Here is a 12,223-nt window from a genome sequence, read left to right on the forward strand (position 1 = left end):
CAAAGCTCCTTGGTCAGTCTCTTGTCTCGGGTAACAAGTGACAGGAAAAGAGGGACTGGCCTCTACTTGTGCCAAGGGAGATTTAAATTGAATACTGGGAAATCTGTCTTCACCAAAAGAGTCTTCAAGCACTGGAATGGGCACCAGAGCAGTGGTGGGGTCACTTAAAAAATTGTGTAGATGTGGCACTTGGGGGCATGGTTTAGTGGTGGCTTTGGCAGTGCCGGTGGAATGCTGTGGAGGTCTTTTCCAACCTAAATGAGTCTAGGATAATGAGCTTAATTAGTGAGTGAATGTGGTCTGTGTTTGTTGCTGTGGGCATGTGTTTAACAAGTCTCAAGCTGGGTTAACCCTAACCTGATATTACCCAAATTGCTGGGAAGTGTCCTGGGCTGCAGGGCTTGCCAAGAGGATTGGCATTTGGATCTCAGGCTAAAATTAAACCACGTTTGTGCCACGCCAAAATCGGCCTCAAACTGCAGATCCCACAGGCCTGATTCCTGTGTGTGGGAAGGGGGTGAGACACATCCCAGTGTGCCCCTTGAAGAAGGGCTGAGCTCTTCACCCTTGGCCAGGGATCCAAAACACCTGGGGGGCCAGCGATGCCTGAATGGTTCTGCATTGAAATTTCCCTTCCTGTTACTCCTTAAGGGGGTTTTTTCCATGCATTTCTTCCCCTGCTTTGCTGGGCAGACTGAGGCTGCACGCTCTGTGACAACGGCATTGCCTCAGTCCTGCGAGTGCCTCCGAGGTGTGCGAGAGGCTGCTGGCAGCATCCCAGCCAGTTTGTCACACCCACTCAGTGTCATCTGCTGACCCCCTCTTCTGCCCCCTGCTCTTTGGAGGATGTGTCTCATCAGAGGGATGTTCTGGCAGGGGAAATCCCACTGGGACTAACCCAGAGAGACCAACAGCAGTGTTCGCTTCCATGGAAAATGCCATTCTGCATTGTCCGTTTCTTAAACTGTGGGGTTTTATTTTTCTGCCAGGCATTTCAGCAGAGACTGAATGGTGTAAAACTGCACAAACACCAAATTAATATTGTTCATTTGAGCTGTCCTCAGCATTGCCAGATATTTATGCCCATGACCAATGAGGCTCCAGCTGCTTGCGAGGTTAATTTCTTTAGTGAGTAAATCTTATTTTATCTCCATAGCGAGTTCTGTAATTGGTATTAAATGTAACATGCATGCACAGATGCTGAGCATGTGTTAACAATTAAAAAGAGGAGAAAAAGAACCTTTGGTACAAGAGCATTGCTTATAAGCAGAGCAGACTTGCTGTAGGACTTTTTGGAGAGCTGTTTTCTAGGTTGTGCCCCTGTTTGCCACCATGGGCAGATCTTGTTCTTCTCTGCTCAGTTTTCTTTTTCTGTAAAGTAGTGACTAAACCCACTTCACAAAACTGCTTGGGATCTCCAGCTCCACAGTGTAAAGTAGCCATAGCAGTCACTGATGGGGGACAAACAAAACATGTGGGAGAGCAGATTGCTGGGTGCAGAGCTGTGCGTCCCAAGAGCTGGAGTCTGATGCCTTTTCCCCCTCAAGTGGCTGAATTTCATGCAGGTTAAAGTCACTCTCCCAACTCCTGTGCAATGGTGCAGAGCTTTGTAGGATGTTTTATCTGTGCTGACACGACATTTTTGCCTTTAAACCTTTTTGTGTGTTCTTTTGTTCTGCAAATCCACGGAGCATGGAGAGCTCTGTGGGCACGCTGTGCTTCCTGGGAGCCCCTGCATTGCATGGGAGCAGGGCACTATGGCCAGGAGCCAGGAAGGCTGGCTTGAAAGCCGGGGGCAGAGCTGTAAATCTGCAGGAATGAACAGGCTTGGATTGTCTGTTATGTAAGGATTTTATTTAATGCTCTAACCGCTCATCTACAAGAATATTATTGATTCGAGACTGGCAGCTGGTCAGGTTGATTTATGTCCCGAACTGAAAAGCTGTTTGATAAACACTGAATATCCAGTTTGCTGTGATGCCTGGACTGGTTTGGGCTGTTCCAGGTGGGGCTGTGCCCTTCTGTGTAATCTGGCTGGATTTAGGGGGCTCTGACCCCTCTGACGATTCAGGGCTGTGTCCCATCACTGCAGTGGGATGGAGGGTGGGAGCTGAGCTGCAGGCACCGCAGCAGCCTGGGAGGAAACCCCAATTCCAGCAGTCTGAAGTGCCTGCCTCATCCTCAAGGCCATGAACAGGGGCTGCTGGTGTCCCTCCCTGTCTGACTGACTTTGTTCAAGTGGAGAATTCAAAGTCTGGCCCCAATGGGCAACACCCTGGAGCTTTGGGGTTGATTAGGGACTCACCAGTGTTTTATACAAAAGCCCCAAAGTGACCTTCAGTCTGCCCTGGGGTGCCAAGTTCCTCTCCTGGCTCTGCAAGTGATTTGCTGTGTATAATCTTAAGAAAATTACTTCATTTACCTCTTCCTGAAAGTACAGTGTGAGAGTGGCTGTGCCAGGTCAGCCCCACCATCCATTTATGCAGTGGTTGTGATGTTTTCCCAGAGTGCTCCTTCAGCCTTTGACAAGGAGCTGACTCCTTTCATCTGGGCTGTGGAGATTTCATGAGCTACAAAGGAATCTGTTAAGATTTCTGACAAAGGACACAAATCCATTGCTGGGGCAGGGCTGGTGTGGAAAAGGAGCTATTTTGGTGGGTCACTCATTCATATCTGAGTCAAAGCTGTCGTAGCAGACTGCTAGAGCTTTGTGAGCTGTTTTGTGTTTTTTTACACTTTGGAGGATGAAAATGTTTAGGACTCAATTTTGCTTGCTGATGGACATGGCTCAGCAGGGCAAAGCAGCAGCAGCAAGCACAGTGATAACCAGTGACCGTGGTACTGGCAGCGTGACCTGTCCTCCTGCAGCTTTGACACAGCTGCCCCTGGTTTGGAGAGCAGCCCTTGTGCTCTGCAGTCCTGCCTTGGTGTGAAGCAGACACAAAACAGGCAGCAGACACGGCGCTGAAATGCCTCAGTGTGAGCCACAGTGGTGTCTGCAGTGAGATCCCTGCAGCCCATGCGTGGTCTGTCCTGCAGCTCAGGGCTCTCTCACAGGATTAACCTGCATCAGGGGGGCTGCCAGCAGCCCTGCTCTCAGCATCCCACCCCATTCCTGCTGGGTGAATGCCTTGTGCTCCTTGCTGCTGCGTTACTGAGTGCAGGCAGCACCTGGAGCCGTGGTGCTTGACTCCTGCTTCGTGGTGTGAGGCAGCGAGAAGGCAGCTGTCCCCTGTTAACCCGTGAATCGTGGTCCACAGAGTGCACAACTGCCCTGGGAGCCCTGATTGTGCTGTGGGCACAAGGCAAAGCAGCTGGTGAGGGGTGGTGGTTGAAGCTTCTGTCCCTGGCTCCACCCTCCCTGTTATTTTTTGGTACTCCAAAAGCCTCACGTCATTTTGCAGAAGTGATTGTAGCCCCTCAGGATCACATGAACACTTCAGCAGAGTCACTTCATTACAAGCTGCTGTTAAGATGCAAATAAACCCTCCTAATGCAGTAACTCCAGCACTGCTACACTTCATAAGTCAGCATAACTGCTTCCACAGGGCTGGAATTGCAGGGCAGAGGCTCTCCAACTGCAGAGCAGCTGCGGCACCGTCCAGGCCAACTTGTGCAAAGTAAAGCTGCTGATGCAGTTTGGGAAAAGGTGCTGGCATTGGTTTTATTGATACAGGGTTGATCTCAGCCTCTTCTTTAAACCCTCGTGCCTGCTTGGGTGCTGTTATGGCAGGATAGGTTTGGTGGGAATAAAGAGAATTCCTGTTTGAAGAACTTTTATGCCTTTGGGGGCAGAGATTCCCTGTCCATCCTCGGCTCATCTCCTGAAGCTGGCAGCCCTTCACCCTGAAGCAGAGGCCTTGTGCTCTTCAGCAAGAGGCAAAGCTGCCAACTTTAGGATCAGGGTCATGGGTTTGCAGTGCCATGGACTCCCTTGGACCATCAAGAGCCAGCCCTTGCCCGCCCCACCTTCACAGTGGGCGTTTCAGCCTGAGTGGGGCTGCATTAACACAGTCCTCTCCTCTGTGGGGCTGTTCCTGACTCTCCTGTAGGGCAGATCTGGGTTGTCCTTCTGGCAGGAGTGTCTGTTTGCCCATGAGACAAATGGAAATGGTTTACCAGAGCTGTTAGTCCTGGAGAATTGCTTCAGCAGCACTTCATGCCTGACTAATATCTGTTTCTTTCCTTCTGCACTCTGCCTGTCACTCCAGATGGGAGAGGACACTCCGTGGGTAATTGGTTCCTGTTCCCTCTGTCTTCCTCCATCCCTCTTACTCACACACATCACTGCTACCATCTCTTCCATCACTCTGAGTTTGGGATGAAGTTATGATTTGGGCATCTCGCAGGAGGAAAAACAGACCTGCAGCTCCTGAATGGGGAAAGCGTCGGTGCCATGGGAGGGTGACAGGCAAGAAAATCAGAAACAGAGACTTTGTGCTGCTGCAATGGGAAGTGCAGCCCGGATCTGATGTGGAACTGATCAGTTCTTTATTAACCTCCCCCTGGAACTTCTGGTGCCGTAGAAATGCTGTCGCTTCTCTTTTCAGTCTGGGCAGAGCCAGCTCTGCCTGTAGGGACCCGGAGGAGCTGCAGCTCCTTGGCGCTGGCTCTGCGGCTCTGGAGCACATCTGCAGTGCTTGGGCCCGAGCACAGGAGCCAGGAGAGGCTCAGGCTGTGCCCTGCAGAGCGCTCCAGCCACCAAAGAGGGGCTGCAGCAGCTCAGAGCTTCCTGGCGTGGGACAGAGATGTTGGGTCCAGTCTGAAAACACACAGGGGCTCTTGCTAAATTCCCTGAGCCAGTCAGGGGTTTTTTCCTCCTTTTTGTGAGAGCTGGAGTCTTAACTAAAGCAATGAATCTACATTCTACCTACTTTTCCCCCTGCAAGGCCTGACATTTAGGGAAAATGGAAGACTTGTGGATAGCTGGAGGAACCCCAGTCTGTCATTCCCTGTCCCTTGCAGCCAACATCAGTGTACGAGCTGCTTCGAGGTTGGGTTCCTACCCTGCAGCTCCTTCTGATGAGTGTAGTAGGAAATGGCAGAATAGTTAACATCTGGCTTGATTATGCAGAATTATTCAGTCATTTCCATAATATCCTTTGTAAAATGCTTGCTGCTTGATAAACCAGCCTTTCTGCTGCTGCAGACAACAGTACCAGAAATCCTCCGTGCATACAATAATATCTGGAAATGAACTGGATTCTTTCTTTTCCCCCGGACTTCGCTGCCTGCCAATATAAAGCTTGGAGTTCATCTGCATGCAAGACTATGAATAGGGATGAGGTGTAATAGTTGCATTTATTACTCCTCAGTGAGCCAGTAACAAGATGTAAATTATCTGATATATTAATCTAAACCGTGGCTTGGCTTAGAGAGCAGTCAATAGAACAAAACTCTGCTCTGTCAGGCTGTTTCTGTGGGGGAGACTTGACAGTGTAATAAGCCTTATTTTATAAGCTCAATATTAATTGGATTTGCATCCTCTGGCTGGCTTCCTTTGGTCTCTGACTGATCTTTCTTTTGACTTTGTAATAACTCACTTTTATCTGTAATTTCTTAAGTCAGCTAAGCAAAACTGGGCAGCCAGAGCCTGGGTTGCTGTATGGAGAGGTGGCTGTTGAAAAAGATGAGGAATCTCCTCAGTTTCTGCCATGGTCTCAAGTAGGGATAAACTGAATCCCACACAGGAAAAAAGCTCTTAAGGCCTCTTAACAAAAAGCAAATTGTGTGTGATTTGTTCTTTTCTAACACCTACTTAGGGTGGTAATGTTGCTCCTGTGAGGATTAGGGGAAGGCGAGGTGCCTGGGAGTAGAAGAGAGATCCAGGGAAGCGCAGGGATTTGTCACATTTTACAGGTTTTGCGGAGGCTAGTTATCATCTGATAAAGTCACTGTCTTACACCTTTGCTGCTCTTCTCTGGGCAATTTATCCTTTTTATCTGTGCTCTGATGGAGAGAGGTATGAAGCTTTATGGTATCTCTTGACCAGCATAAAACACATTTGCTGTGAGATCTCTCAGGGAACAGGCTGAAAGGGATCAGAACAAAGTTAATTTCCAAGTTTTTTTGTGCAGAGGCAAAAGGTCAGAGCATTTTTGGCTCTAAGCATAGGCACTCCTGGAAGCTTTTGCTTCAGCTATATGGTGCATTTGTCCAATATTCTGACACACCAGCATTTATTTGAGCAACATATCTGGAGCCTTTGTTGACCCAGTTTGTCACATGCTTTTTTAAAAGCAAACTAACTCCCCAAACCCTAATCAAATGGAAGAGCAAAACCATCTACCAGGCGAGCTGTGATATTATGGTCTGCCTGTCCAGCCTTTTCCTAATGGGGCTGGCTCCTGCCTCACCCCTGCATCCTCCTGTGTGAACGTGTTCCTTGTCTGAATGTGACCCCAAAAAACCCCTGTTCTAGGCAAAAAAAAAATTACCATGGTCTTCAGAAGAAAGCCTGGGACAGAGATAAAAGCCTGGAGATGTCTCTGCAGTGAATAACCACTGCAGATCTGTGGTTGTTTCCTCCTGGTTATCAGTCATCTGTTAAGTGCCTTTTAAATATTCACAGGAGTGATGCGCTAGCAAACAGCGCTTGTAGCCAAGCCTTGGAGCTTGTCCTGATCCCTGAATTCTCCTGAGCGGGTAGAGTGATCTGGAGGTTTGAAGAATGGGCTTTGTCACTGGGAGTGTGGTCTGGGTGCTTTGCAAAGGCAACTTGTGCGGGGAAGTCTTCTGGGTGGGCTGCAGAGGGGCCCCAGAGAGGATTCAGTGTTTGTGGAGGGTTGTTTCAGTCACTTCAGATGTCGCTGTGTAGCTTGGCAGAGATTGGTACTGAAATAGCCTGGTGCACCGTGAGCTCTCGTTGTTGGAGTGCCCATTAGATGATGAAGCTGTTTTTTCCCTGTCTGAGGGAGGGGAGCATCTCCAAAGCCCCCCTCCCCGAGCTGCTGTCAGAGCCAGCACGGATCCCATTCTCTCTTTCCCTCGTTGTTGAAAGGAGCCTCGTGTCAGAGGAACACAGCCAAACTCACTGTGTCTGCCCGCCCTTCGGAGCTGTTCCCTAGAAAACGAACACTTTCAGGGAGCAGAGAGCCTTCCTGTCAGCTTTCTTTTGATGCCATTTCACAGTTACCCCCCGGGGTTTTGTGGAGCTGCTTGGGGCCTGCTGGCAGCAGCAGGGCTGAGGGGACAGCACGGATGCACGAGACGTAAAGAAGGGAGCTTTCGGTGCAGACGACAGGTGCGAGAAGGGGTGGATTTTTGTTCTTATTAACCCACAAAACGCTGCTGTCTGCAGTGAGGGCGTGGGGTAGCTGTCCAGGTAGCTCTGCTCACACAGCAGCAAGCAGCCCCTCTGTTCCCTGTGCTTTCCCAGCACTGCATTTCCCTCTGTCCTGCTGGCGGGAGCGATCCGAGCTCGCGGGCGCCCGGGCTCCGCTCCGGAGTCTGACACTTGGCTGAAATGATCTCTGTCTTCCTCTCCTCTCTCTCCTTCTCTCTTTCAGCTTGGCACTGACCTTGGCGGGGGCATTGGAGGAAGCCCGGCAGTAAGTGCCATTCCATTTTTTTTCCCCAATTTCCAAAGCTGCTCAAAGCTCAGGGTTTTGCAGTGTCACCTCGCCCGGTACGTGCTGGAAGGTGCTTTTTAAAGCCCGGAAGATGTTTGAAAATGGATAAATGCAACTGGAACACACAGGTCCCCACCAATGTTGGTTTGAGTCCAGCTGCCACCTGGGCTTTCCTGAGAGCAGCCAGGGCCAGAGCTGGTCACTCTCTCTGCTTAGCTCTTCTTCCTCAGAGCTTTTAGTTGCAGCACCGGCGTTAACCCCGGCGATGCCTCATCCTTGTGCAACTGCTTTAGCAGCTGGAAAGCCAAGGATGCTTATCCTTACTCACAGAGCCTGGTCTGTAACCCTAACCCCGTGTCACCACAGACTTGCCTGAACTCAGGGCTTTCTCCTCCCAAACCCCACATAAGGTTTTTCGCCTGGAAATGAGGGTCAGGTGCTCTGAGCTTTCCTACTACGTGTGGTCAGGGCTGCCACCGGCCATGTCCTCTGTGCCTGTGCTTTGGGAGTGTCCTCCTGCCAGGACATGGGACAGTTTCAAGCTGCTTTCAAAGCAGCCTTGGCTTTCAAGCTCATAGCAGCTTCTTCCAGAAAAGCGTGGAAAGGGAATGAAGCATGGCTTGGAGATGTGGGAGCGTGTTTCCATCCCACAGCCAGAAGTGGTGTCCCCTAGAAAGCTCCAGTCCCGCTTCCCAGGACTCTGTATGCAGTAATTCCGTGAGGAAAGCATACTCAGTTCTGGAGGGAGGGCTTTTCAGAGACCCTTGTTATGGCTGCAGTCATTCTCTCTCCTCCTTTCCCTGTGAATCTGGCATTCCTTCCTTCCTTCAGCACGAGGGCAGAGGAGACCTGGTGGCACAGAGCACCTGCCTGTACACCCAGGCAGCCCACAGCAGGAGATGGGAGATGGTTCCCTGTGGTGATCTTGCCTACAAAGCCGTGTCTCTGCCCTCCTGGGCCAGCAGAAACCCCTCAGGCCGTTCTGTCCTGTCACTCTGCCTCTTTCTGGGCTGCTGGCTGGGGAATCCTCTTCTCAAGCACAGCATTCATCCTGCCAGCAAGAGAGCTTGGGAGTGTAACTTGAGTGTGACTGTCCCATCTGAAGCTGGGTGCTTAAAGGTTAATATTCCAGCTTCGATGCCCTCCTTTAAGTCCTGGGAAGGAATGATTGCCCTTCTTGCAGGAAGGTTGTCCTCTGGCAGACTCTCCTTCATGTAATGAACCTTTTGGGCCCGAGTGCTGAGAAGGCAGAGCTCTGGCTTTGGGTGGGAGTACACAACACGGTCATGACTCCCCTGCTATCTCTGGATATGCAAAATCTTGCAGATTCCTGAAGGCTGACGTAGCTGGGGGAAGGTTTGAAGCATTTGCTGTTTTCCCTGGGTTTATGGAGGGTAGATCCACAAAGCATATTGTCTCATGAGAGGGAGATATGGAGAAGAAAGATTCCTCTACAGTGGGAATAGATAACTGGAGCTATAAAAATGACGTGGAAGCTTGGTTGAGGTGATAGCCGAGTGTAGGGATTAACTGCCAAGAGCTTTGGAATTCAAATGCATAATTTAGCACTATTGATAAATCAGCGGGGAAGCTGCAAATGGCTTTAAAATATTTAGGATATCGCCCGAGTTCATGGTTTATTTAATAAGCAGTGCTCACGCACGTGTTGTTAATGAGTGCCTGTTCTTTCTGACCCCTCCAGGTGGGACAGACCTACATTCCCACCGCTGTGCCAGCCGCCTTTGCCCCTTCTCCCACCCCAGCAGTGGTCAACTGTGGACTCAACGATCTCTTCGAGCTCTCGTCTAGCATAGGGATGGCTCCTGGAGGATATGTGGCTCCCAAGTCTGTACGTAAGGAAGAACAATCATGCACAGTTTCTTGCTTCCCCTTGAGCTACAAATCTCATGCTGCTTGCTTGTCCCATTTATTATGGGTTTCTGGTGCTAAAACTTCAACTCTGTCCCATTAGGGGTGGCCTGGGCTTTTCCCAAGTAGAGTAACAACGTGTTGGAGACCACATTTGTTATTAGTTACAGACTTCTGGCGTTCTAGCAGTTCCCTCATGTTACCTGTGACAGTATTTCTCTAAAGAATGGCTTAGATAAGATCCGAGACTTTCAGTTGTGTCAGAGCAGCTTTCTTGCAGACCTACTTCTTAACAAGCTTCCGCAGGAAACTGAGGGCAAGACAGAATTTGCAACAACTTTCCTAGCAGGTTTGTTTATTTGGAGGAATCCAACGTGACAGTGGAGATAACATCGTGTGGTTGTGATGATGGTGCCGCAGTGGAATGCGGAGAAATGTTCTGTCAGAGGCTTTGGCTGAAGCATGGAGTTGGGAGGGATCATGAGACACACAACATGGTTCTGGAAACTGGCTGTGGAGCAGCCACAGGGAGTTCAGGCTCCTGAAAGGGAATAAACAAAAATTAGCACTCAATTAGCACTCCATGGATGGATAATTTTAAACCATCCTCTGAAATCAAGGATCTCAAGGTACTGCAGACTATACTCAAAGTTTTTTGTCCTTGCAGTTATTGCACCTTATATAAAAAAACCCCACAGTAATTTAAGCTAAATACTGCCTCATTTGGCACCACTCAGATGTGAGTCTGGGTTTTTCCCACAGAGGTGGTTTGGGAATCCAGAACCTAACAGCTCATAGTATCACCCTGTGATTTTATTTGGTTCAAACTTTAGTATTGTCCTGCCTCTAATAGCCCAGCCAGCCCTCGGAGAAGTCCAGCAGCAGACCGGGTGAGTGTCACGTTGGTGTGATGGACACAAGCTGTCCTTGCTCTTGTGCACACTGATGCTGTAGTGATCTGATTTCTTCCCTGAGTGCTGTGAACAAATATGGATTAGGAGCAGCAAGCTTATTCCTCAGTGGTGAGCTCCATCCTTTCAGCACCCCGTGTCCCAACTTCCCTGTAGTGTTTCTTTAGCCTTTGTGGGCTCAGCGTGCCAATGTAGATGAATTTCCGAGCTCAGGACTTTATTGGAAAACTCTGCTTGTTTGTTATCTTCAGGCCAGGCTGCTCACGCTGAATGACATCTCTTGTGTTCCAGGTTTGGCTGCCTGCAGTGAAGGCTAAAGGATTGGAGATCTCAGGCACATTCAGCCACAGGCAGGGCCACATCTACATGGAGATGAACTTTACCAATAAGGCTTTGCAGCACATGACTGACTTTGCCATTCAGTTCAATAAGAACAGGTAAGAAATAATGAGCAATGCACTGTGTTCAACAGATAAAATACTCCTGGGAAAGGAGTTTGTGCCTATACTGCTGAATTTAAGGAGGGCTTGTGCTTAGGTGGATAATGCAGGCATGGAAATAGCTTGGACAATACAGCCTGACCTGTCCATCACACCAAAATCGTGTGAGAGGGCTGAAAGCACAGACTGATAAATCTGAGAGGAAACAGGCAGCAGACAGTGCCATCCTTCTCCCAGCTCTGAAACAGCACCTGCCCCATTTAACCTCGGTGGAGTTTTTCAGCAGCCTCGTGGCTTGTTGGGCAGGTTGGTGGGTTTATAGCCAGTAAATGCCCTGAGCAAAACAAGGGCACAGAGAGGCAGGATCTGAGCTGCACCAGTATCACCCTGTGACGCCTCTGCCTCCTGATTTAATTGCTTTGCTGCCCCTCAGACTCCTTAATAAAGCTGCTTGTCACTGAAGGAGCTGCGAGGTGGGAGCCTGTGGCACACGTTCTGCCTGTAATAGGCAGCAGAACAATTCTGTCAGAAGCAGCAGCCGCTTGAAAGTTTAGAGCTTGGATGATACAATTCAGATTGTTCTTGGAAACCCATCTCAGCCAAAGGGCACAGCATGGCAGCACAGCCACGGTGTTTTCCCACAAATACTCTTTCCAGAGAGCTTCTCCTGTGGTTTGCTGTGTGTTATCTTCAGCAAGGACCAGGCTACTTCTTATCAAGACTGCAAAGAGTTATCTTTTGACTGACATGTTCTCTGTATTCCTTAGTATCACTTCACTGGAAAAGGGTTCTCGTGCTGAACATCCACTGAAACCATCTCTTTAAGGCACTGTTAGCCTGGCAAATGCAGGATTTCTTGGGACGAATAAGATTTACTTAGAAAAGTCATTATGCTAAATAAGTCTTAGTGAATGTTCTCCCTGGACTGCCATATTTTCTGGAGAGTTTTGCTAAGCTGCTGTTATGCAAATGTTTCATGCAAATCAGCCTGGAAGAAAAGGCATTTTGTTTGTGATTTATTTTTTTCCCCCCCGTACATCAAGCTATGTTTTAGCCACACCTACGTGGTACTTTGAGGATGTCAAAAGTTTAAATACTGTACAGAAGACCAGCAGTTTGCAGCACAACTACTGCTATTTACCCTTTTACAAATGCTCTTCTCCTGCCAACGCTTTCCACTGTGCCTGGTGCATTAGGAAGAGCGGGAGAGGGATGGTTCTTTAAGTGTAAATACTAAGGTTTGTGATTGGGAAATTTCAATTGCTTTTCCCCTCCTTTCCTGCTGCTGCTAATGGAATTCATTGTGATCTTGGGATGAAGCATTAAAATAAAAGAAAAGAAAGCTAAAGCTCTGGTGTGCTGTAACATCACAGCCCCTTAGTAACAAACTGAAAGTTTGATTCCCCTCTGAGTCCTGGGGAAAACACGAGGG

The 12,223-nt window shown here is 49.1% G+C and overlaps 1 protein-coding gene across 7 annotated transcripts in view; it reads left to right on the forward strand.

Annotated features, from left to right (window-relative positions):
* The window catches only part of AP2B1 (adaptor related protein complex 2 subunit beta 1), a 77,303-nt gene that overhangs the window by 43,847 nt on the left and 21,233 nt on the right, over positions 1–12,223 (forward strand). For 4 of the 7 annotated variants that reach the window (XM_040082165.1, XM_040082166.2, XM_040082167.2 and 1 more), the window contains exons 15-17: positions 7,509–7,550; positions 9,274–9,420; positions 10,643–10,788. In XM_040082165.1, the coding sequence (XP_039938099.1) occupies positions 7,509–7,550; positions 9,274–9,420; positions 10,643–10,788 (335 nt within the window). The remainder of the gene's footprint in view (positions 1–7,508; positions 7,551–9,273; positions 9,421–10,642; positions 10,789–12,223) is intronic. The other 3 variants (XM_040082170.2, XM_058422962.1, XM_040082172.2) reach the window with 1 other exon arrangement.

This window comes from Hirundo rustica, chromosome 19 (assembly GCF_015227805.2).
Source record: "Hirundo rustica isolate bHirRus1 chromosome 19, bHirRus1.pri.v3, whole genome shotgun sequence".
NCBI lineage: Eukaryota > Metazoa > Chordata > Aves > Passeriformes > Hirundinidae > Hirundo > Hirundo rustica.